The sequence below is a fragment of the Panthera leo genome, chromosome E1 (assembly GCF_018350215.1).
Source record: "Panthera leo isolate Ple1 chromosome E1, P.leo_Ple1_pat1.1, whole genome shotgun sequence".
Taxonomy (NCBI): Eukaryota; Metazoa; Chordata; class Mammalia; order Carnivora; family Felidae; genus Panthera; species Panthera leo.
In genome coordinates, this window is record NC_056692.1 from 60389410 (window position 1) to 60414097 (window position 24688).

General features: G+C 65.6%; 1 protein-coding gene across 3 annotated transcripts; it reads right to left on the reverse strand.

Annotated features, from left to right (window-relative positions):
* Positions 1-3226: 3226 nt before the first annotated feature.
* On the reverse strand, positions 3227-21657 carry FASN (fatty acid synthase). 3 transcript variants are annotated; one of them, XM_042915103.1, is made up of 42 exons: positions 21433-21657; positions 19603-19736; positions 18702-18854; positions 17371-17544; positions 17071-17271; positions 16809-16931; positions 16607-16722; positions 16362-16496; positions 15272-15734; positions 14993-15180; positions 14637-14826; positions 13805-13899; positions 13560-13694; positions 13272-13475; positions 12971-13086; positions 12532-12707; positions 12257-12448; positions 12093-12173; positions 11795-11974; positions 11385-11564; positions 11102-11305; positions 10321-10625; positions 9629-10021; positions 9383-9547; positions 9182-9300; positions 8919-9073; positions 8534-8780; positions 8251-8439; positions 7989-8167; positions 7762-7881; positions 7466-7588; positions 7118-7341; positions 6823-7024; positions 6565-6716; positions 6363-6454; positions 6025-6176; positions 5686-5931; positions 5258-5446; positions 4715-4945; positions 4368-4591; positions 4178-4276; positions 3227-4046 (listed from the first exon to the last, which is right to left on the reverse strand). In XM_042915103.1, the coding sequence occupies exons 2-42, from the start codon at positions 19727-19729 to the stop codon at positions 3657-3659; spliced, it is 7629 nt and encodes a 2542-aa protein (XP_042771037.1). In that variant the 5' UTR covers positions 19730-19736; positions 21433-21657; the 3' UTR covers positions 3227-3656. The 3 variants fall into 3 exon arrangements, with proteins under 3 accessions (XP_042771037.1, XP_042771035.1, XP_042771036.1); XM_042915101.1 differs by lacking the exon at positions 21433-21657 and having other exon boundaries at positions 19603-20916; XM_042915102.1 differs by lacking the exon at positions 21433-21657 and having other exon boundaries at positions 8251-8401; positions 8577-8780; positions 19603-20915.
* Positions 21658-24688: the final 3031 nt, after the last annotated feature.

Consider the following 24688-nt stretch of genomic DNA (forward strand, 5'->3'; position numbering starts at 1 on the left):
CCTTGTTCTTGGTTGCAGGGGGAGCATTTGCCCTTTTGCCACTAGGAACAGTGGCAGCTGCAGTTTTCATGGAGGCCCTTCACTGGGTTTGGGAGGTCTCCTGTTTCTAGCCAGCTGAGAGCTTCCTCACAAGGAGGCGCTGGGTTTTGTACATCTGTGCTCAGCACAGGCTGTTTTCTGCACCCAATGGGATAATCCCTTTTTGGCCATGAATGTGGTGAATTATATTGATTGATTAAAAAAAAAATTTTTTTTTTTTACATTCACTTTTTAGAGACAGAGTGACAGAGCACTGGTTGGGGAGGGATAGAGAGGGAGACACAGAATCCGAAGCAGCTCCAGGCTCCGAGCTGTCAGCACAGAGCCAGACACAGGGCTTGAACCCACAAACCGTGAGATCATGACCTGAGCCGAAGTCAGATGCTCAACTGACTGAGCCACCCAGGTGCCCCTATATCGATTGATTTTTGAACGTTGAACCAGCCTTGCATTCCTAGGATAAACCCCCTTGGGTCGTGATGTAGTGTCCTCTAACATGTGATTCTGTATGCCACAATTTTGCATAGAATATTGGCATGTGTGATCATGATGGATATTTGTAGTTCTCCTGCAATGTCTGTTAGCTTTTGTATGAAAGTAATGCTGGCCTGGTAGAAGAGTTGTACATTGTTGCCTTGCTTGTGCTCTACCAGGTGAGGTCACAGCAACAAGGCAGCCGCCTGTAAGCCAGGAAGAGAGCCCTCACCTGGGACCAAACTGGCAGGAACCTTCATGTTGGAAGTCCTTGCCTCTAGAGCTGCGGGAAAATGAATTTCAGTCTAGAGTATCATGAACAGACTAACATGTCCCCAAAATATATCCTGTAAATTGAGTTCTTTTGAACTTATTGAGACTGGTTTCCTTTCCAAAATTCAAGATGAGTTTGGATAGAGTGGGTAATAGTTTTTTTCTTAAATTTCCAGCAGGAAAAGTTGTCATTCCGGTCTGGAGTTCTCTTTGTTGGAAGGTTTTTCACTACAAACTCGCTTTTTTCTATAGATGTAGGGTTACTTGGGTGGTCGATTTCTTGATTACATCTTGTGTGGAATTTTTTCATTTTATCTAAGTCGTCCAATTGTTTGGCATAGAGCTGTTCATAACATTCCTTTATTAGTCTTTTAACATGTGTAGAATCTTAGTGACAACACTTCGGTGATTCCCGATGGCGGTCATTTGTGTCCTTATTTTTTTCCAGTTCAATCCGGTTTACGTATTATTGGTTCTCAAAGAAGCAGCTTCTGGTTTCACTAATTTCCTGTTACTTTTCTGTATTTTATCTAATGGATTCGGACTGTGGTGTGTACTATTTCCGCTATTCTCCTCAGTCTGGGTCTCGTTTGCTGTGTTTTTTTAGTTTCTGAAGGTTAGTTCATTTTGAGAAACTTCCTTTTTGCCGCAGGCCTTCTGTGCGGTCTCTTCTGCAAGTACCACAGATGCAGCTCTGCCATTTTCTCACTCAGTTCAAAAAAGTATTCTCTTCCAGTTTCTTTAACCTCTGTATTTTTTAGAGTTCTTACTCGGTTTCTAAACACTCAAGGATATTCTCAGGCTCTTTTTGCTACTGATGCTAATTTTATTTGATTGTGACTAGAGAAAACATTTTATAGAAGTTGATTTTTTTAAACTTACCGACACTGGTTTTATGACCCAGAACGTGTACTATCTTGGTGTACTTTCCATGTGAATTTGGAAAGAATTTGTGGTTGGGTGGAATGTTCTATGTCAATTAGGGCAAGTTGGTTGGTCATTTAGTTAAAGTCTTCTGTACTCATTTTCTTCTTGCTCTACCAGTAAAGGAGAGAGGGCTTTTGAAACCTCCAACTTCGTGAATTTGCATGTTTCTTCTCTCTGACCTACAACCTTTGCTTCCTGTATTTGGGAACTGTTACGGGGCATAAAAGTTCAGGATCGTCATACCCTTTCAGTTAGTTGACTCTTTTGTCATTAGGAAGTAACTATTTGTCCCCAGTGTATTTTTCCTCTGAAATCTTTGATAACCCTACTCCAGCAATCTTTCCACTATTGTTAGCATGGTTTTAGATCCACACAGCGTGTACCAGAACATTCTCTTCCACGGCTGCACAACATTCCAGGCACAAACACACCACACTTTTACATCCGTTTTTCTGTTGGTGGACACTTGGCTTGTGTCCATGTGTTGGCCACTGTCCGTGATGCTGCTGTGAACAGCGATATACACGCATGTTTGAGCCTGTTTAGAATTCTTTGGGGGTACGTACCTCAGAGTGGATTTGTTGGCTCACGGGAATCCTATCTATATTGAGCTCTCTGAGGAACACGGTAGGGCCCCCGGTCTGTTTCTGGGTTCAACAGATCCTTTTTGAAACCTAGAGTTGGGCCCGAGCCTCTGTGCCCTGGCTTCCTGATCGTAGGCGCCAGATCTCTGTGCTCATCTCCGCCAGTCGGCCCAGAACGCTCTGCCCACAAACCCACTGGTGTCCACCTCACCCCTTAGCTCTTGGGATTCAGATGCTCAGGGGACCTCCCTGCCCCTCCAATACCCTCTGATCCAGCGTCCGTACCTTCGCCTAAACTGATCAGTCTCTCGTTCAGCTTGGCCAGTTACGCCAACGCTAGGTGCCGCTGGGAAGGTGAGGAGACTCATACCTATGACCAACTGAATTCAAGTAAAGGTTATTCTCAGTAACGGAGATAAGCCACCTCAAATGAGCTGAAACCCTGGAGAACAATCCCAAGGTTTCCCTGAGGAATAAGGAATTCTGACAAGAAGCCCAGGAACAATCCAAAAATTGCCCCGGCTGATCTTTTGAACGCCCCCAACGATAGCGGACAAGACTCTCCTGCCGGTTCTGTTTCTCTGGCAAAGCCCCGCCCGCCCCAGCCCTGCAGGCGGTGTCCAGCCTTTCTGCAGCCTGGTGCTGTCCCTGTCTCCGAGCACGCATACGCACGGTCCTGCAGGCAGGGGGCTACGGGGACCATGGGGGCATCCCCTCTGGACCCCAGGGACGTGGGGGGACGGTACTGGCCCCACAGCAGCTGTCAGAGGAGGGAAGAAAGGGTGACTGGAGGCTGGAGCTCACGTGGGTTTAATTGGGGGGGCGGGGGGGGGGGCTCTGTGGGACAGCAGCTTGTACCAGGTTGGTGTAAAAACCGAACAGGATTCAGACATGGTTCTTTACACTGACGGTTACAGTAAATTCCAGAATTCCAGCAGCAATTTGAATCATGTTTTTGAAAAACGAACACAGACGAACACAGGGCGGGTGTCCCCGGGGCTGCCCCCTTCCGCAGGCCCCTGCATCATGGGGGCCCCGGGGCTGGGGCTCCCGCGCCGCCGGCCTGCGCAGGGTGGACGAGGCCCTGGCGTTTCCCGGGCGACGCAATAAATAGGAGAATCAAACGGAGAACCGAGGATCAGGCCTGTGTGGCAGGCCCCGCGCGGCGCACAAGGCTCTGCTCGGCCGGCGGCCAGGCCGACTCTTCACAGACCGAGGCAGGTCTCCGAGTCGGCGGCGCAGCCCCCCATCCGCCCACCGCCCCAGGCCCGCGGTCGCGCGGGGAGGAGAGGCGGGCCGTGGGCAGGGGTCTGGGCCGGGCGGTCCCACCCGCAGGACCCTCCCTGGGCCCCGGGGCGCTTAGCCCTCCCGGACGCTGACGCGCGGCTCGGCCAGGGAGCTGTGGATGATGCTGAGGATAGTCTCCAGGCCGCTGCCCTCCAGCAGCGTGCGGTGGTCCCCCTCGATCACGTGCACGGACACCTTGCCGTCGCACACCTGGGACAGGTTGTAGTCGGCGCCCAGGCCCTCGCCGTACACGCTGCCCGTCTTGGCGCGCAGCAGCGTCACGTTGCCGTGGTAGGTGGCCCGGGGGGTGTACTGCTCGGCCGCGCGCAGCTTGTGGTAGAAGGAGCGCGCCGCGAAGCTCAGCTCGCGGGGGTCCAGGCCCGCGTGGCTGCGCGTGATCAAGTCCACGGTGGCCGCCACGCGCTCCTCCAGGCCCTCGAGGGGCAGCAGCGTCTCCAGCACCTGCGGGAAGGGTCTCTGAGCCACCTGCTGCCCGGGGCGGGGGCGGGGGTGGGGCCCGGAGACTGTGCTGTGGGGGAGGGTGGGCTTCCGGGCTGCCCCCCCCCCCCCCCCCACCGGCTCCCGGGACCCACCCTGTTGTGTTCCATGTCGGTGAACTGCTGCAGGAAGAAGCACATGGCCTCGGCCTCGGCCTCGGCCTCACAGCCAGGGGTGAGCTTCGCGCGGTAGCTCTGCGGGGAAAGAGGGGCTGCTGGAGCCGCTGGCCGGGCCGGGACCCTGGGGGTGGGGTCGGGAGTCCGCCGCCCCCACCGGGACCCTCACCTGCGTGTAGGCCAGCACATAGGCGTGCGAACCGTCGAACAAGAAGAGGCTGTTGTGCGCGGGGGTGGGGCCCTGCTGCGCGGCCTGCAGCTGCGAGCACATCTCGAAGGCCACGCAGGCCCCGTAGGAATAGCCGGCGATGCGGTAGGGCCCCTCCGGCTGCACCTGCCTGATGCACTCGATGTAGTAGGCGGCCAGGCTCTGGATGCTGTCCAGGGGCGCGGCTGTGGGGCAGAAGGAGGCTCAGCCGTGGGCAGGGGGGGCCTCCCCCGGGGAGCAGGGGCGGGGACAGGCACGCCATCCCGCGTCATCAGGGGCTGGAGACAGCCCGGCTGGCCGGGTCGCACCTCGAGTGCACTGTAGGCCGTAGGTGGGGATGCTGAGCTTGGACGCCAGGCTGTGGAACACAGTGATGGAGCCCTCGATGGGGTGCACCAGGAACAGGGGGCGCTCAGAGCTCTGCACCGAGTTGAGCCGTGTCAAGGTCGGGCCCTCGGGGTTCACCAGCAGGGTGCTGAGGTTCAGCTGGGCCTGCTGGCCGGCAGGGGTGTCCTCCTTGGGTGTGGGGGCTGCCAGCTCTGCGAGGAGGGGCGGATGTCAAGGAGGGCCAGGGGCACACAGGTCCCCCGGCGTGTGAACACCCCCCCGCCCCCCCCCCACAGCTGACCCAGGCTACGGGACTGGGGTGGGGGATGGGCGGCACTAGGCCCCACTGAGGGCTCTCGGGAAGGGGCCAGATGGACGAACCTGACCTGCCCACGGGCCGATGGCACCGAAGGGCCCTGGTGCCACTCGAGGCACGTGCGCCCCAGACCCCGTAAGAGGAGCTCGGGCCACGGTGGCCCAGGGGCCTTCCCCTTCCTCCAGCTGCTCTCCCTGCGGTCACGCACCATTGGCTGTGCCAGCCTTCGAGGAAAGCTCCTGCAACTTCCGGAGCGTGAGCTGCCGGATGTCCCGCATGGACATCACCAGGTCGTGCTCGCGCTCCAACATCTGGCGCACCTCCACGCCCATGAGCGAGTCCAGACCCAGGTCTGCCAGCGAGCTGTCCGGGTTGACGGTGGCCAAGTCTCGGATGCCTGGGGACAGGCGCTCGGTTGGCAATTCGGGATGGGGAGCGGGGCCGGACGCCTCGGGGGCCAGGTCTCCGGAGCGAGGGCCGCGTCACTGCGGTTGGCATGCAACCCCCACCCGGCTCTGTGCGGACCCCTGGTGCCCGTCCCTCCCTTGGCGAAAAGGCGGGGCCTCTCTTAAAGCCGGGGAAACCGAGGCACGGGGGAGCAGAGCGTCTGCCAGTGTGGAAAGGCGTCTCCCTCACCCAGGATGTGGGCCACGGCCTCCATCGGGTCCTGCTGGCCACTGCCGTCATCGTGGGCAGTGGCCTTCTTCTCGGCCAGCACAAAGCTGCTCAGGACGGGGTGGGGCTGGTTCAGGAAGAGGTCCAGCACCTCCAAGCAGGAGGCAATCCGCTGCGGCAGCGTCCCGCCGATGACCGTATCGTTGGAGCCCATGGACTCCAGGATGATGCCCACGTCACCGATGGCGCCCCACTGAATGGCGAGGCCTACGGGACAGGGCCGGGGGGCCGGGGTGAGTGTGGGCCCGAGGGGGGGCAGCGGCAGGTGGGGGCTGCTGGGCGAGGAGTGGACGGGCTCACCCGGGAGGCCGTCGTGCTGGCGCTTCTCACACACGCGCTCCATGGTGGAGTTGGCGAAGCCATAGTTGGTCTGGCCGGCGTTGCCGCGCCCGCAGCTCACAGAGGAGAAGGCCACAAAGTAGTCCAGCTCGGGGCACGCAGTTCGGGTCACCCTGTGGGCGCTCGAGTCACACCCTGCTGGCTGGCCCAGCCCACCTGCCGACGCGCCCAAGGGTCCCCACCTGCCCGTCTGCTTCCGCTTCCCTGAGCCCCCACGGAGGCCTGTGGCCTGGTCCCCGGGCGGCCGTGGGAAGGCCGTGTCGGGGGATGGGGACGGGACGGGGGCTCGTCCGCCTCACCTGTCCAGGTTCACGGTGCCGCTGTACTTGGGCCTGTTGACGTCCTGAAAGAGCTCAGGGGTTTGGTTCTCCAGCATGGCGTCTCTCAGGACCTGGGGACGAGGGACCCTCAGCACCTGCCCCGACCTCACGGCTTCGGAGGCTCGGCCTGGGAGAGCCTTCCCTGGGGGGCCGGCTCCGGCCCCTTCAGAATCACACTCACCACGGCCAGGTTAAAGACGCCTCCCACGGGCCCCAGCTGCGTGGCCTCATCGATGAGGCTCTGGGCCCCATCCAGCGAGCTGGCGTTGCTGGTGGACACCAGGACCTGTATGCCCTGGCGCCTCCACTCACGGACCTGCTTGGCCTGGTAGCCTGTGGGACACAGGGCAGTGGGGTCGGGCCGACCGGGGGTCCTAACCCGGAGAGCACACAAGGGCCGAGCTGACCGGGTGCCCCCTGCAGCCCCAGGCCTGCTCACCTGTGCGGATCCCAGAGCGAGAGGTCAGCACGAGTTTCCGGGCCCCTCGCAGCACAAGCCACTGGGCCAGCTCCAGGCCGAAGCCGCCCAGGCCCCCGGTGATGACATAGCTCTTGTGGGCCGGGCAGTAGGTCCTGGACACGGCGGCCATCAGGGTGGGACCCGTCTCCCGCAGCACCGCCTCCGGCTCCTCCCTGCGCACCTGCAGTCCGAGCAGCAGCCGTGCTCGAGCGCTGCCCCTGGGGCTGGAGCGGGGGGAGCGGGGGGAGCGGGGGGAGCCGGGCCCCCTCCTCACCTGGATGACCACTTTGCCGATGTGTTTCCCTTGGGCCATGTAGCGGAAGGCGTCCTCCACCCGGTCCTTGGGGAACACGGTGCACTTGAGGGGCTGCACCACGCCGTCCCGGATGCCTGCCTTCAGCAGCGCAGCCACCTCCTGCCAGCTGTTCCCGCCTTCATCCATGAGCGAATCCAGCAGGACCCCGTGGAAGGTCACGTTCTTCAGGAAGACGGCCATGCCTGGGCGGATGGACGGGAGGGCTCACGGCCCACAGCCTACCCCGTGGACCCCGCACCCCCTCCCCCCGCTGGCCTCTTGCCACCTGCCCGCCCGCCCGCCCGCCCTGTCCATTGCTCGCCTCACCCAGCAGGTGGTTGTTCGAAAGGTCGAATTTGCCGATTTCCAGGAACCGGCCGTGCTGGGCCAGGCACCGCACGCTGGCCTGTAGCTTTTCTTCTGCCAGAGAATTCAGGACCAGGTCCACACCTTGGGGGTGGGGGGAAGAGGGGTCCTCACTATCACACCTGGCCCAGGTCCGCAGGGCCAGGCCCTGTCGCTGCCTGGGCCGGTGAGGAAGGGGAGAGGAGAAGGCAGGGGTGTGGGCAGAGAACACAGAGGGACGTGCCGAGGACGCCCCCGGAGGCCCTCGAGCCACTCACCCTTCCCTGCTGTGTGCCGCAGCACGTGCTGTTCAAAGGACGTGTCCCGGGAGTTGGCGAAGCTGGTGTCGTCGAGCTGGGGGAACCTGGCCTGGAGGTAGGCCCGCTTCTCGGCTGACCCTGGCGGGCAGAGGCGTGTCCCGGTGAGCCAGCCTGCAGGGCTGGGGCGGGGGGGCGGGGGTGGGGGGTGGGCAGCCCCGGGCTCCCTGGAGGGCCGGCGGACCTACCCACGGTAGTGAAGACGCGGCAGCCCAGGCTGAGGGCGATGGCGATGGCGGCCTGGCCCACGCCGCCCGAGCCTGAGTGGATGAGCACCGTCTCCCCGGGCTGCATGCGCCCCCGCACCACCAGCGAGTAGTAGGCGGTGGTGTAGACCACAGGCACCGAAGCCGCCTCCTCTAGGGTCCTGCGGGCACGGCGCAAGGGGTCAGCTCAGGACAGCCTCAGCCGTGGCCGTGGGGCCCTGGACTCGCAGCCCCACAGACTCACCAGCTGGAGGGCACCTCCCACAGGAAGTCCTGAGAGAGCAGGACGGAGGTAGCCAGGCCTTCAGCGGGCACCAGCCCCATGACACGCTTGCCGCTGGCGTCTCGGCCAGAGAACTCCATGCCCAGCAAACAGTTGCGGAGGGCCCACTTCCCTGGGGACAGACGGTGGGGGGGTGAGCCGTGCGTCTCCCTAGGGGAGCCCAGGGTACAAGCTCAGGCCCGAGTGGCCTTCAGGTCGCTGAGCGCTGGCGGGGCAAGGAGCCCTCTTCCTCCCGGGTGCTGACCTGGAGATTTGGGCCTGGCTGTGCCGTGGTACCCGGCCCGTACCTGGGATGGCGTCAGGGGACAGCTTGCCCGTGGCCAGCATGATATCTCTGAAGTTGAGGGAAGCATAGTGGACGGCACAGAGCTGGACGCCGGGGCCGGTGAGCTGGGTGTGACGCAGAGGGGAGCAGACCCAGCGGATGGAGGAGAGGTCCCCCCGCGTGAGGACGTTCACGAAGGCGTGCTCGGTCTGCTCCTCTGGCAGGCCTGGGGGTGACAGGAGGCGGGGCTGCCACGGGGGCTTCCCAGGCAGGGTCTCCAGCCCCCCATCCTCCTCAGCCACCCCCCCCCCCCCCCGCTACAAGGCAAGGAGCCGGTGGGGGGGGGGGGAGGGGGGAGACTCACCGCGCTCCAGGGGGAAATGGCGGAAGGCCCCCCAGGCCCCGTCTCGGTAGACATTCATCACGAGGTCCCCCCGTAGCACCTTCTGCAGCTCCGAGGAGCCGGGGTCCAAACTGGGGGTGCGGGACGTGCTGCTGAGGTTGGACACCAGGATGCACCTGTGGGCAGCCGCACAGGTGAGACAAGGCTGCGTGGGGTGGGGTTGGGGGGGGGCATCAGGAAGGTGAAGGAGGGCAGAAGGCGTGCAGCCGTGTCGAGTCCCTCACCGAATCCGGTGCCCGCCAGGCTCTCTGCGGAGACAGTTCACCAAGCCCACGACGCCTGAGTCGGGGCAGCTGGTGGCTGTTAGCCACACGGGCTGCTGGGAGGAGTCGGCCAAAATGTTCTGCAGGATGACAGAAGGGTTGGCCTCCGGGAGGGTCCCCAGGCCCAGGCACATGGTGCTGGGGGGCCCAGCCGAGACTGACCTTCAGGGAGTTCACCCACTGGAAACCGGGGTCCTCCACAGGCAGGAAGACAGGGCTGTCCTGTAGGACCGGCCGACGGCACAGGAAGAGCACAGAGCCGTAGAAGGACCTCTTCAGGGCCACCAGGTGCAGGGACGCCCCGGCAAACAGACTCTCCCACTCGTCCTGCACGTGGGGGGAGCAGTCAGTGCTTGCCCCGCCCCCCGGCCCCACCCCCCGGCCTCCGGCCCCGCCCCACCCCTGCACCTGGCTTAGGAGGCTCTGCTGGCCTCGCCGCGGCTCGGGGCAGGTGAGGAAGGCGACTGTCTCTCCAAGGGGGTGTCCTTTGAGCAGAGCGTGCAGCAGCAGGAAGCCGCCCTCCTTGAGAGCGGCCCCCATGTTGCCAACGGCCGTGGCCGGGTCACCGAGGCTGGCCACCGCACAGTTACACAGGAGGAGATCAGCTGAGCCCAGGCTGCCAGGGGCGGGGTCTGCAGGGTCCCACTGGCCCTGGGCTATGCCGTGCTGCTGCAGCTTGGCCTGCACGGCCTCCAGGGCCTGAGGGTGGCGGTCAGTGGCCGTGTACTCCAGCTGCAGCGTGGGCTGGGTGTTAAGCAGTGCCGGGATGTGAGAATACAGGTGGCCATCGCCAGCCAGCACCTGGAGGTGGGGACAGCTTCCTGGATCGGCCGCCACCAGGCAGGCGTCCCGACGCAGGCCGGCGACGTCTGCCAGAAGGGCCCACCCGCTGACCTGGCCCAGGAGACCGCCGGCTAGCGTCAGCCCCGTCTGCGGCGCCCACGGAATCCCCTCTCCGAGCCCGCTGCTCGGCGCTCGGGGCAGGACGGCAAAGGACGGAAGGGCAGCAGGGCCTCTGACCGGGCGAGCTCGCGGACTGGTCTGGTCTGCCCAGCCTGGGCCCGCACACGTTATGCTGGGCTGTCCGGACGGGCACCCACCTCCACGACCTTCATCTTGAGGCTGGGCATGTTCTCCAGGGCGGTGTCCACGCAGGCTTTGAGCGCCGGGGAAGCGAGGAGGCCGCTGAGCAGGGGGTCGTCCTGCAGCAGGGGCCTCTGTTGGGCCAGCAGCTGGCCCAGCTCCAGCTGGAGGCCCCCGTTGAGCTGCAGCTGGCAGGCGGCCGCCAGCAGCCGGGGCAGGCCTTGCTTTGGAGGCTCCTGGGGGGCCTGGGCCCCGTCCAGCCCAGACACCACCATCTTCAGCCCCTGCTGGGCCACCTTGGTCTGCAGCGCCCGTGCCAGCCCTGGGGAGGGACGGGCACCGGACAGGGGTCTCAGCTGGGCCAGTGTTCCCCGAGCCCCCTCCCCCCGCCCCCACAGCAAATGCCCACTGCCTGGGCAGTCCGGCCCTCTAGGGCTAGGAGCTAGTAGCCTCCAGAGGGGTTCAAGGGGGCCGTGCTCCCCATAGAGGTGTGAGCCCCACAGAGAGTGGCCTCGGGACCCTGACCTCCCCAGCTGCACCCAGCCCACCAACCACCCCCCGGCTATCTGCATGGGTGCGAGCGCTCCACAGGGGGTGGGCTGTGGGGCCGGGCCCCACCGTGGGCATCACACCCAGGCGGCTGGCCGGGACACAGCTGGGGTGGGGGTGGCCCGAATCCATCCTGGCTCCCTGTGCTCTCCCTGAAGTCTGGGAGCCTCTCGAGGAGGCAAGTCGAGGCCCCTGGGGAGCAGCAGGTTGCAAGCAACGGCGGGGTCCCGGTGGGGGGCTGGGCCTCACCCCTGCACAGCTGCAGCCCCTCCTGCAGGGCCGTGTCTCCAGCCAGGAGCCCCTCCTCCGTGTGCGGCGTGAAACAGAACTTCTCCAGGATGGGCGCAAACTGCTCCTGCTGCCGCCGTGGGGCCATCGAGGCGTGGAGGCCCGAGATGAGGACGCCGCCGGCCACCGTGCTGTTCAGACAACTGTTCACCACCACGTTGACCGCTGCAGAGAAAGGCTGAGTGAGCACGGGCAGTGCCCAGTGCAGGGACACAGGGGTGCGGGCACTGGGGCGCGGGGCTACCTTGGGCCCCGCCCAGCAGCGAGTACACCCTGCGCTGGTGGGTGGCGGGGTCGATGCGGACAGAGGTGATGCGGGTGGGCAGACGCAGGCCACACTGGGCCAGGCCCAGGATGGATGTCTGCAGCATGGCGTCCAGGAACGTCACCCAGTTGTTCTTCCACAGCAGCCGGCCCGCGTTGCCTGTGGAGAGGGGCCGTCAGTTTGGCTGGGCAGGCCTCAGGCTCATGGCACCCTCTCCCCCGCATGCCTTGACCCAGGCGCCCTTGGTGGCCCCTCACACCCAGAACAGCCCTCTCTCCACGCGGCTTGGGCACCTGGAGGCCGGGTGGCAGGTCAGGCTTGGTCCGGCCCTGAGGGAGGTGGCCCTGGGGCCCATTCCTGGAGTGTCGAGGGGGGATCTGGCACCCTACCTTCGAGGTTGGCCTCGAGGATGCCTTGAAAATGAGGGCCGTAGTCATAGCCACGCAGCCTCAACTCTTTGTACACGTCCCTCTGGCTCAGGCGGAACGTAGCTGTGGGGTCCGTGGTGTCCGGGCCGTCCCGGCTGTCGAACAGCTTGGCGTCGGGGTCCTCCCACTGGTAAACCTTCCCTACAGGTGGGGGACAGGAGAGCCTGTGGGCGGGTGGAGTGGAGCTGGCAGCCAAGGGTCCCCTCGGAGGCCAAGCCCAGTGGAGACCCTGCAGCCGGGCCAGGCACCATCTGCTCACCGCTCACTATCAGGTTGCCGTTCTCAGACACCTCGAAGGTACGGGAAGCCTGTAGGAGCCGCACTTCCAGGGGCACGGTCCCTAGGGACGGCAAGGAGGGAGATCAGCGGCGGGGGTCAGCGGCCAGCCCTCCCACCCCGGCCCTGGCGGCCAGCCCGTCTCACCGGTCTTGGGTAGGACAGTAGCCTGGTGCAGTGTCACGTCCTCAAACACCACGGGTACTTGTTCCATGTTTTGACTCAAGGTCCGTGCCAGAGTCTTCCAGACCAGGCACAGGTAGCCGGTGGCGGGGAAGAGGACGCGGCCGTCGATGCAGTGGTCCACCAGGTAGTGGTCAGGGGATTCAGGGCTGACGCCTGCACGGGCCGGGCCTCAGTGCCGGTGCCCAGGAGGGAGCACCCTCGCCCCCCCCCCCCGCCCCCCCTCAGCCCCGACTCACTGATGTTGCAGACGGTGGAGGCAGAGGAGCCACTGGAGCCGCTGGGGAAGTCCTTGGCGGTGGGGACGTCCCAGGTCTGACTGTGGTCCCACTTGATGTGAGGGGAGATGAGAGGAGTGCCCCGGGGCACCGGGAACTCCATGGGTGGAAGCAGGCCATTGGGGTTGACGTCGAAGCTGTGGGTGGGGCAAAGGTTTGAGGAGCTCGCCCAGGCCAGGTGGCCTTGCCTGGGGCTACCTTGTCCTACCCACGGCCAGCCGTCTCCCAAAAGACCCGGGGCAAGGCCAGGGTAGGGCGAGGGCTCGGCACCTGCCAGCCCACTTCCCGGGGAAGACCTCACTCTGCGGCCTGGTTAACACACCTCGTTATGGGGGACAAGCCCGGAATGGACGCACCCCCGCCCAGACCCCCGGTCCCCCAGCAGGGGCGGCCGACTCACCCCAGCAGATGCAACTTGCCCACGTTGCTGAGGAAGAACTCCAGGTTGTCTCTTTGGTCCTTCTTCATCAGAGGGATGATGGTACAGCTGGACTTCAGGCCTCTCTTGAGGACGGCCTGGGAGAGCAGACGGGCTTGGCCTTCCTGACTCGGTCCCCCGCTGACCCCCGGGCCCGGCAGACAGGCTTGGCCTTCCTGACTGGGTCCCCCTGCCCCCGGGGCCCAGACCATCGGCTTCTCTTGGCCGCTGGCCCCAACGCGCCAAGACTGCTGCCCTCACCCCGGTTCCCACCAGCGCGCACCTGCAGCAGGGCGTGGGGGGCGATCTCCAACACCACGGCGTCCCCGGGCACGTGCCACAGCGCCTCCTGGAACAGCACGGGGCTCACCAGATTGTTGACGTTATACTCCGCCGAGAACGTGCGGGCCAGGCTGCCCTGCCACTGGGCCTCGGGGATGGAGGTACTGAGCCAGCGTGCCGAGCGGGGCCGCGGCTCCCGGATCACCTGTGCACAGGACGTGGGTCAGGCCTCTGCTGCCCTGCCTCCGGGAGCCCCCGCCTCCGGGGAGCCCAAGGGTGGCCAGCCCACCTTCTTGAGGGCCTGAAGCAATGTGGGGGCGATGGAGTCCATGAAGTAGGAGTGGAAGGCCATGCCGCCCGTCCGCACCTCCTTGGCAAACACACCCTCCTGCTTCAGCTCCGCCACGAATGCAGCCACCTCGGCCTAGGGACGGAGATGTCAGGGGGCTGGACGAGTGGATCTGGGCCATCCCCCCAGGGCGCCTGAGGGACGGAGCAGGGACTTGGGGACAAGCCTCGCCTCCTAGGCCCCACCTGCGGTCCCGAGATGGTCACTGTGTCCTCAGAGTTGTGGCAGGCGGGCACGACACCAGGGGGGCAGCGCTGCTTACACTCCTCCCAGGACAAGCCTGTGGGCAGGGACGGCCTCAGGGGGCAGCTGCGGGGAGCCAGGGGGCCCTGCCCGAGAGCAAGACACTGCCCAGGGCGGGCCCTAATGACAGGGGTACGGTAATGACAGCCGCGGAGCGGTGCCTTTATGGGCCGCTCTCACTCCTGCTGTGTTTGATCTCAGGGGAAGGTGTCCTCCCTGGTGCCCCACAGGCCAGGAGCGGGCTTGGGAGTTAGGTCTGGGCTCCTAACACCTCTCCTGCCAGCTCTTTAGGGCGGTGGCTCTCTGAGGTGTCCCTCCCAGCCTGCCCGAGGCATGATCACGTCCGCCCCTTCCCCTGAAGCCTCCAGGAATAGGAGAGCCAGGACCAACCATTCCGACAACCCTGGGGCTTCATGTGTGTGTGTGTGTGTGTGTGTGTGTGCGTGTGTGTGTGTGTGTGTGTGTGTGCATACGAGGGGAGAGCTGTCCCCACCTGGCTTCAGCTCAGGCGCGTGGAAACGGCACCAGCATTTACAAACGCGCCTCAGTAAACGTGCTAGATGTCAAGGCCAGGGGGAGTGGGAGGCCACTACGGCGGGTCCTGAAAGGGTGCTGGGGTCTGTCACTCTGCTCTGAGGACGGCGGCCAGTGCGGCCCCCCCAGGACCCCGCCTCTGCCCAGCGTGAGTACCAGGAGTGCTAGGAAGACAGACCTCCCTGGACACCCTTAAGGCTGCGGGCCACACGGGATGGGGGACCGTGCGGGGACACCCACCGATGGCCGCCATGGTCCCCGGTGGGATGTTGGTCTCCTTGATGCACTGGCCCCTCCAGTAGGCGGCGAGGATGGCCTCCTCCTGAGAAAGGCAGCCATCTGCGTAGCCGCAGGCCACCTCACCCAGGGAGTGCCCGATGATTCCGTCGGGCCGCAGACCCATGGAGTTCAGCAGGTCTATGAGGGCGATCTGGGGGTGGGGTGGGGGGGGGGGTGGAACACAACACATCATGCCAGTCCTGGGGACACCAGGCTGGCCACGTGCACGGTCACAGCAGCCTTGTCAAGCCCGGTGCCCGCTCCCCTCCCCACGGTTTCTCGTCCTGCCCACCGGCCCCCAGGCCCCGCAGGTGCACCTGGATGGCGGTGAGGCTCACGAAGGCGTGGACGATGTCATCAAAGGTGGCCTCGTCTGTGCTCAGCAGCAGCTCAGACACCTGCAGTCCCAAGGGCTTCACGGCCTCGTCGGAGCGCAGGATGGAGTCCCGGAAGCTGCCCAGGCGCATGAGGCTCAATCCCATCCCGCACCACTGTGTGCCCATCCCTGTTCCAGCGAGAGGCGTCAGGGGTGGGGGCCGCGCAGCCCTGACCACCCGCGCACCCGCCGGGGAGGGCCTGGGGAGCAGGGTCCTCACCCGAGCAGATGAACCAGAGCGGACGCTTGCCAGCGGCCACCTGCTGTACCTCCTGGCTGCCGCCCTTGCCACCCAGCACGGTGTAGCCCCGGAAGGGCATGGCGGTGGGGGGGATGGCCGCGATGTCATTGAGCATGCTCACGAAGGCCAGGTCCTGGCTGTGCCGGTGGCCTTGCTCCAGCAGGCAGTGCACGGCCTCCGGGGTGCGTCCGCTGGCCCGCAGCAGACGGGGCAGAGAGGCGTGCCGGGTGGGGGCCGAGGGCAGCCGCGGATTGGGCTGGAGAATGACGTGCACGTTGGAGCCGCCGAAGCCGAACGAATTGATACACACGTTGCCTCCGCGGACGGGCAGGGGCTGCTGCACCACCTGCAGCCGTCCGTCCTGGAGCGCAGGGATCTTGGTGTTCGGGCTCCGGAAGTGCAGGTTGGGGGCCCAGAGCCCATGCTCCAGGGACAGCAGCACCTGTGGGTGGCTCGGAGTTGGTGGGGCGGCTGACCTCACACTCCCTACCTGGGGCGGGGGTTCCCCCTCCTGAGACCACACTACAGGCCCTGCCCCCCACATTCACCCTGCCGTGGCACAGGGACCCGGTGACCTAACCACACGCCCCTTCCCCTCTCTGGGCCTTGTGCCTTCACCTGGGGCCCCACTGACCCTCCAGGCTGATGGGCTAGGGGACCTGGACACAAAGGTCCCTCCCAGGCCTCACCCCTAGTCCCGATCCTTGCAGGAACTACAAACAGATTCCTGTGTCAGCCCGAAGGAGCTGAGAGCGTCAGGAAGCCCCCACCATACCCGGAAACTACCACTGCTTGGTCTCCCCACAGACCACCCAGCCCCCACTGGCTGGTGAGGAGGCTGTGGGACCGGCGGCGGCGGCGGCAGCGGCGGGGGGAGGAGGGGGGGTGAAGGATGGGCCACCTGTCTGGGGGCGTCCCAGCCACTTCACCTAGCTGAGGGTCTGACCCACAGGGAGCCAGGGTAAAGACCTGTCCTATACTCGTGCCCTGCTGTCCGGGCCTCGATGGCTGGCACCCCACAGCACAGCCTTGCCTGGCACGCGGGATGGCTCCAGACCAGCCCACCCACCTTGGCCAGAGCCGCGAGCCCTGAAGCGGGCTCCGGGTGCCCCATGTTCGACTTGGTGGACCCGATCAGCAGGGGCTCCTGGCGGGAGGGACACAGGACTTGGGCGATACCGTTCAGCTCCTGGGGGTCCCCCACCTGCAGAGGACAAAAGGGAAGGTCAGGACCCCACCTGGGCGCCTCTTAGGAGCGAGGCGTGGACCCCACCTAGGCGCCTCTTAGGACCGAGGCGTGGATGTGGCTCTCACCTTGGTCCCTGTGCCGTGGGCTTCGATATACTCGAGGGACTCTGGGCTCAACCCAGCCGGCTCGTACAGCGAGCGGATGAGCTGTTCTTGCGCCTCCCCGGAGGGGAAGGTCACACCTGCGGGAGGAGCCAGGCCTCAGTCCCCAGCCGCCGACCGCCTGCGGTGGGCTGGCCTGGCCCCTCGGGCCCCCAGCCGCACCCACCTTGCTCCTTGCAGCCGTCCGTGTTGGTGCCGGCGTTGAGGATGGTGGCATACACACGCCGGGCCAGGGACTTCTTGGTCAGCAGGACGGCCACCACGGCCTCCGCACGGCAGTAGCCGTCCCCTGAGGGCAGAGGACACCTGTGTTGGCGCCAGGCCCCCGAGGCCGGGAGCTCGGGGCGGAGCTGGGCGAGCTGGCGTCAGATGGGAGCCGGGGTGCGAGCACCGTCCGGCGGCCCCCTCACCCCCCGCCCGCAGCTCACCGGACTCGTCGAAGGCCTTGCAGGTTCCGTCGGGGCTCAGCATGCCGAGCTTCATGAACTGCACGGAGGTGTTGGGCTTGAGCAGGATGTTGAGGCCGCCCACGATGGCTGCGGGGCACTCTCCCCTGCGGATGGCCTGGTAGGCGTTCTGAAGGGCCAGCAGGCTGGAGGAGCAGGCTGTGTCCAGAGCGATGCTGGGCCCTGCAAGCGAGAGGCTCTAACAGGGCGCCCCCCACCACTCGCCCCAGTCCCCCTTCCTGGGGGGAGCCAGAGGCCGGGAGGGGCCGGGTGGGGACCCACCTTTAAAATCAAAGAAAAAGGAGAGGCGGTTGGCCATCATAGCCCGCTGGCAGCCCACCATGCTGTAGCCCAGGAGAGTCTCGGGGTCTCGGCTCAGAGCCTCTGAGGCCTCCGAGCCACTCACGCCCACCCAGACGCCTGTGTGTGTCCCTCGCAGGGTAGCCGGGTTGATGCCTGCAGGAGACAATGGTAGAGCCTGGCAGCCAGGCCTGCTAGAGAGCACCCAGCCCGCACCCACTCCAGGGGCGAGGCCTCACCTCTCGGCCTCTCTGGCTTGGGTGTGGGGGGACCTCATCTCAGCCTAACTCTGGAGGGGCCTGAGCAGGACAGCCGGCCCAGGTAGGGCTGAGGACAGATAAGTGGGTCACGAGGAACCAGGGGCCCAAGGGACAGATGGGGCTCCAGGCTCTGGGGTTAGGCAGAGGCCAGAGACAGCTGGAGGTAAGGACAGAAGGCAGCATTGTCCCCAGGATACTCCCCTGGCCCCTGGTGTCACCAGCAGGGTCTGGCAAGCCCCGATGACCAATGAGCACCCAAGCACCAAGGGCAGCCTACTCTAGGACGGGCTGAGATAAGGAGACAGAGGAAGACAAAGGCTAAGTGTCCAGGCTGGGAAAGGAGGGAGGGACCCTGGCCAGCCCCTGGGGAATGGCGTCCAAGGTCTCTGGGTGGGGCCCGGGCAGTGGGAAGCCTCTGCCCGTCCTTCGCCTCAAGGTGCTGTGTGCAGGTCGGGCGCCGGGCCTGGCCGGCACCTGCTGCAGGGTGAGAGAGCCGAGAGGCCAGGACTGGCCCCCACCCCCACCTGCCGAGGCACCACACCCACATGGCTGGCCTCCTCTCCATGCCCCTGGGGCGGCAGGGACAGGTGTGCTCCCCGTGACAAAGGACAGCTGCCTTGAGGTACCCGTCCAAGGCCAGACACGGCCCAGAGAGAGGAGTGGAGAGTGGGAGTCCTGGGGGCAGCATCCCGCCTCCTGCCCTGCCTGGCACTCCACCGGGGCCCCGAGATCAGCTGTACGTTGGGGAGGGAGGAAACTGGGCCACCGGGGCATGTCAGGGACACCTTGGTGTGCAGTTGTGAAACCCCCGACCTGCTAACAGGCCTACGCCTCCCAAGACCATTGGCCCTGGACCAGGGCCCAGGAGAGCCACGGTGGCTTCTGCTTCTGCCTGGATTTCTGTGCTTTGTGACACTTCTACCCTGAGCACGGGTTGCTTTTAGAAGCGAGAAAGGGTAACGCTGTCGTGTCTTCTGGGGGAGCGGGGACTGCAGAGACCGGCCCCCGGCCCTGAGGTGGCCACAGTTGGCCAGCGGCCTCCCGAGGACCCACCTCCATCCAGGATGGCCTCGTAGGTGACCTCCAGTAGCAAGCGCAGCTGGGGGTCCATCGTGTGAGCCTGCTTTGGGTGGACCCCGAAGAAGGAGGCATCGAACTTGGACAGGTCCTTTAGCTTGCCGGTACGCTTGGGCAGGCCGTAGAGTCCTGCAGACAGAGGCAGGTGGAGGGCTGTGGGCCCCGAGTGACCGACCGCAAAGTCCCTGCTGTGATGGGGAGGCCGCAAGCTCTCCAGGGGGACCAGGCAGCAGCCCCAGAAGCAGGGCCTAGTGCTGCTGGGCCTGGGGTGCCACTGGCAGCACGTGGCCGACTAAGACCCCAGCCGTGCTCTGAGAAGGGGACCCACTGGGCGGGCCTCAGAGCAGGGCACAGTGGGGACGGTGCCTCCCCCAACCCACCGCTGTCCTAGCTGGAGACCCTCTCTGCCTGGCCTGCCGTTGCCTGGCTGCTGAGATCGGGCCAGACTCTACCGTGCTGACTCACATCCCGTAGATCAGGTAGAGCCGCTCTGCAAAAAATCCTACTGGGCGGGAGGGAGTCAGACCAGCTTCCCAAGAGAGCTGGTGTCTTATCTGACGGCCCGGGACTCGTGGGCCGGCAGGGACAGAGTAGTGGGTGGCGGGGCCAGAAGCACCTTCCCCGCCTGGCCTCACCCCGGCTCTGCTCCCCCAGCAGATCACCTGGCTTGACTATGACATGGGCGGACGCACGCCCGGGTTGGCCCCCGGCCTCCCAGTCCCCGGCTCCGAGGCCCCTCCGGGCAGCAAGGCTCTGCAGTTAGGACTGGGACTCAGGCTGGAGCTGGTCTGCTCCGGGCAGCCGGGAGGCTGCACCCACAGCAAGCACAGGAGAGGGGCGTCCACGTGGGAGGGGAGCCTCAGGACCACCCACTCACCTGCCTTCCACCTCCTGTCATCGTCTGTCACCATGTCCACGCCGCCGATGAGGTTGGCCCAGAACTCCTCCATGTTCTCCGACTCGGGCAGCTTCCCGGACATGCCAGCAATCACAACGTCCTCCATGGCTGCTCTGTGCAGGGGGAGTAATGTGGGGGCCTGGCGCTGGTCATATCCGGCTGCCAGACCACCAGGCTGCAGCCTCTCCCCCGGCTTTCTAACCCCACAGCACCACCTACGGGTTTGTGAGCGGTGAGACCAAGATCCAGGAGGCCAGCTCCTGCGCCCTGGGCTGGCCAGGACAGACGCCTCAGGTGCATGGGGGAGTCCACACTGGTCCAGCCAGCCCCTACTTTTCACTGGGACGACTGGACCCTCTGGCCTTTGGCACTGGCCTGGCACTTCTGGGGCCCTGGCCTGGGGTGACCACCCCCCCCCCATGGCCCTGCTGCCTCATATCTGGACCCCAACAGTCCCTGCGACCTCTGCAACCTGCCGCTGGGGTGCTCCTGGGAGAGGGCCTCACAGAGGGCAGCAGGCAAGGCCATCCCAGAAGGGCCGAACTCCTCCTAAGACAAGACCGCTGGGCACTCGATCTGTTAAGAGCTAACCCGGTGAATTAAGCAAACAAAAAAGAAAGGGTACCGAGATTTGAGGAAAGGAAATATGGCAGTGGGGGAACGCCGACCCACTCTAACCAGTGGGCCCTGCACTCCAGTGCATCCCAGGCCGCTCTCCATGCTGGGGGCAGGGGCCGACTGTCACTCAGGGCAGCCCTCAAACTGCACCTAAACCTGGAAGGGCTCTGGGGAAAAGACGGCCCCTGCCCAGAGTTGGGCCCACCCAGCCAGTCTAGCCCCTCCAGCAGGCAGAATCGTTCCTGCTTCTGGCCTGCAAGTGCTGCCCAGGCCCGCACACCTGTGCAGGTGAGGAGGCAAAGGGACACTGCTGGCCTAACTCCACACAGCCTGCCTGGCCATCCGGACTAAGGTCCCCTAGGCCCCCCCTGCAGAGAAAGCCCAGGCCACCCTGGGCTTAGGGGTCCAGGAACGGGGCCCCTGGACAGCCCCTGAAGAAGGGTGCAAGGCCAGGGTTACTCTGGCAACTTCCGCCAAGGCCCGAAGGCCTCGTGGCACTAATGAGCGGCAGGCACGGCAGCCCGCCGCCCTCCCGGGTCTCCGGGTCCCTCTGAGCAAGGGCGCGTGAGCCGAAAGCAGCGTCCTCCTTGGGCGGCGCGGCGGCCCCGAGTCCCGGCCGGGAGGGAGCCCCCACCCCCGGCGCTGAATAAAGAGCCCTTTGGCGGCCCGGAGGCTCCAGCGCCCGGGCGGCAGCTTCCCCCTGAGCGCGCCCGCTGTTCTCCCTACTTGCTATTCACGCCGAGTCCGGCGCGGCCCGGGCAGGGGCTGGAGACCCCGCGGCGCCGACCTCGCCCCGCCGCCACCGCCAGCCCGCCCTCCAGAACTTCGGGGTTCCGCGCGGCGCCCACGTGATGGAGACTGGTGCCCCCCCCACCCCCGCCGTGCTCCCGGAGTCCTGGATCGCGCTGGGCCGCGTCCCTCCGGCACCGGGCGCGGGGGGTGCCGCGGGCGGAACGGGTCGGCGGCCAAGCCCGCGTGGCCCAGCCCGCAGCCAAAATGGCTGTTCGCGGCGCCCGGGCGTGCGCCCCTCGCCATCGCCCACCTGCCCCGCCGGGCCTCCGGGCGCCCGAAGCCGGCGCCCCGATCACCCAGGCCGGGGACTCGGACTCGGACTCGGAGCCCGCGACCTGGCCGGCCGACCTCTCCCCTCGGGCGTCCCCCGGGCCCCGAGCCCGGCCGAGCCGCTCATACCTGGTCTGGGCGCGGGTGGCGGGCGGAGCGGGCGGCGGGGCGCGAGGATGGAGCGCGGCGGCGGAGGGGAAGCCGGGCCGCTGCCGTCTCTCTGGCTCCCTCTAGGCCGGCGCCGACTCTATTTAACCGCGGCCGTCCCCGCGCGGACACGCCACATGGGCTGACAGCTTGGCTGCGCCGCCCAGGCCAATGAGCGTCGGGGCTGCGCCCCGGGACCCGGCGCGCCGCCGCCAGTGGGGTGATGCGGCGCGCCGCCGAGCCGCCGGGACCCGGCGCGGGGGCGCGCAGGGCTGGGGGACCCGGCGCCCGGGGGGCGCCACGGGGGGCTCCGCATCACCCCCGCCCCCGGCTTCCGTGCCCCGCCCCCCGGGCCCGTGGCGCGGAACCGCCGGCGGCGCACGCGCAAGCGCAGGGGATTGAGCCCGCGGCAGGCCCCCGCCCCCTCCCGGGGCCGCCCCCAGTCCTCGGGCCGCGGGGGCCACGTGTGCGCGCCGCGCGGGTGAAGTTGGGCGGGGATGTGCTTGGGCCACTGTGGGGTCATCGTGGGGGCACGTTCGGGGCCGGCCGGACCCCCGAGAGGACGGAAGGACGGACGGGCCCCGGATCTGGCCGCGCGGAACCGGGCCGGGGGGATGGGGGTGGGGGTGGGCGGGACCCTCTCGTCGCCGCGGCCAATCGGGGGCCGGGGGCGTGCGCGCCGGCCCAATGGCTGCGCACGAGTGGGCGTTGCTAAGCGATAGGGTGATGGGCCGGGCGGCGCGGCGGTCGTTGACCCCTGCCGAGGGCGCCCCGGGCGGGGTCACTGCCGGTCAGCGCAGCTCGGCGTGGCCAGGCCTCCCCAACCTCGCGGGCCGGCGCGCGCGCGCCCCTCTGGCTCCCGGAGTCCGCGGGGTGGGGCGTGGCACGGACACCAATTGGCGCGGTGCGAACAAAGGCCCCCCCTCCAACGGGCAGAGGTACCCGCGCGCGCACGTGGCCACTCGCCCCCACGGGCGCGCACACAACCGGCGGAGTCTCAAACCCTGCGTCTGGGCGCCTTTTCCCTGCTCACGTGGTTACCGAACTTGCAAAAAGACCTAGGCTTCCAGACCAAAAAGAAACAGGCGGCCCGTCTAGGGGTCACCTGAGAGTCCAGGACGACCGCCATCCAGCCCTGGCGACCATGCCCTGCAGGGCCGGGCCACCTGATGGGCCCCCACGAGGGCTCTTTGTGAGGCCAGAAGAGCCCCTAGCGGTCCCTTGCATGGCCAGAGCCCCGCTGCTGCTTCGAAGCCACCTCATTGTCTGGAAATCAAACGCTGCTCCCTGGGCTCCATGGCGACCCCTTCCGCCTGGCTTTCAGGAGCCCAGGAGCTGTGTGGAGCAGGACACTGGCTAGGGACACTCAGGGACAGCACAGAACGGGATTGGCACCGCGAGTCCCGACCACACAGCTTCACTTGGCCACGTGCCCCTGCATGTCCCACAGTGCTCACCAGACCCGTTAGGTCCCATTGGCAGCTGGGTGCCGGGATGCTCCAGTCTCTCGGGTGGCATCCTGTCCCTGGGGGCTTCCCACCAGGAAAAGGAGTGGGGAGGGCCCTAAGGCCAACAGTTGAATTAATGTCCTGAACAACCTTCCCATGGGTTTTTTTTCTCTTCCGATTTAATAATTTTTCAGATATCCTGCACCCCGGGTCAGGACCGGCTGGACCGTGCTGCACAATACTCCGGACTTTTGGTGACTTAAAGTATCCCAGGCTCACTTCCTGCTGCTCACTGCTGCCTGCCAGGGGCCCAGGTGATGGGGGCTGTTTCCAGGGCGACACAGCCTGGGAGGGAGGGCGTGGGTCTGCACCACAGAGACGGCTCGGGGACTCGCTCACGGGCTCTAAGGTGTCTCCGTGGGAAGTGACAGGACACCTCTACCCAGTTTTTCAGCATAAGGAAGTCACACGGCCGTGCCCCACTTCTACAAACAGCAGAGCACCGGGACTCCTGCCACCCCTGGGCAGGGCCGCCTCCCGGCTGCTGCTGCTTCCTGGCATGTTGGGAATGACCCTCCGTTGCCTGGGCAGGTTCCTAGAAGTGTGGCCCCCTAGGACGAGCCTGCAGTAAGGGTGTCCCCCCATGCCTGCGTGTTCACATGGAGCTCATTGAAGCACATTACCGAGGCACAAGATGGGGCGGGGGCCATTTCAAGCCCCTGGGACCTGGCCTGTGACCCCTCGGTCCTGCACCAGGCGGCTGCGTTGGACAAACACCACCACCACCGTTCGCGGCCTCACCTTGTGACGTGCGTCTGCACACCCGCTACACCTGTGAGCCAGGCAGGCAGATGACGCCGTTCACATTTTACTCGAGGGCAAACTAAGCCACAAAGGCCACATGATGCATACAGGTCACACGGCAGCCCAGCGGCCCTCTCCCGTCCTCCCGGTTCAGTGACAGCCGGCAGCCCCAAAAGGGAAAGCCTCAGTGCAGAGCGCCCAGGCCACCTGAGGGCACAACCACGCTCTGCCCGGGGTTGGGGACAGGCTGTCTCCGTTTCTGAGCACGGCTGCAGGCAAGGAGTGCTCTGGCTGTGCCGACCAGGTGTGGACGCCAAGGGACAAAAAGGCTGAGGGCTCTGGATGAAGGGGGCAGCACAGGCCCTGGCCTCCCCCACGCTGACCCCCGAGACCAGGGACCGTGGTCCCAACTGCTGAGTTCACTGCAGAATGCGCCCGCGGGTGTGAGGGGTGCGCGCTCACGATGTGGGGCGTTTCTCGGGCACCGAGGTGTGGCCGTGGTCTTGCGGTGCTTGGAGCCCAGGGGATCGGGCGCCCGGCTCCAGGCATCTGGGCGTCAGGAATGCCTCACTGCGGGGTGCACGTGGGAGGCTCTGGAGTGACCCGCCGCCGTGGTGGCCTCACGGGGCCGGCTGAGGACCGGAAGGGCCACGTCCACCACAGCGGCTCCCTGACGTGAGCGCCCTGGCACGCAGGCCAGAGCTCGGGGACCCGGACTGGCCACGGGGGCTCACCCTGACCCCCAGCTTTCACTTCTCCCAGGAGGGCCCCTCACACACACAGCGCTCTGGGGATGCTCCGTGTGCGGGCGTTCTGCTCCCCGTGTCCCCCACCACCCTCAGCGGGCTCTGGGGGGGCCGTGGTGCCTGTGACCGCCCCCCACACCCCCGCCGTGGAGGCCGGCCTGGACTCCTCTCACGTGGCACTCTCGCGCTGATGCCCTTTCCCAAGGGGGACAAGCAGACGGCTCCACGGCCCAGAGAGAG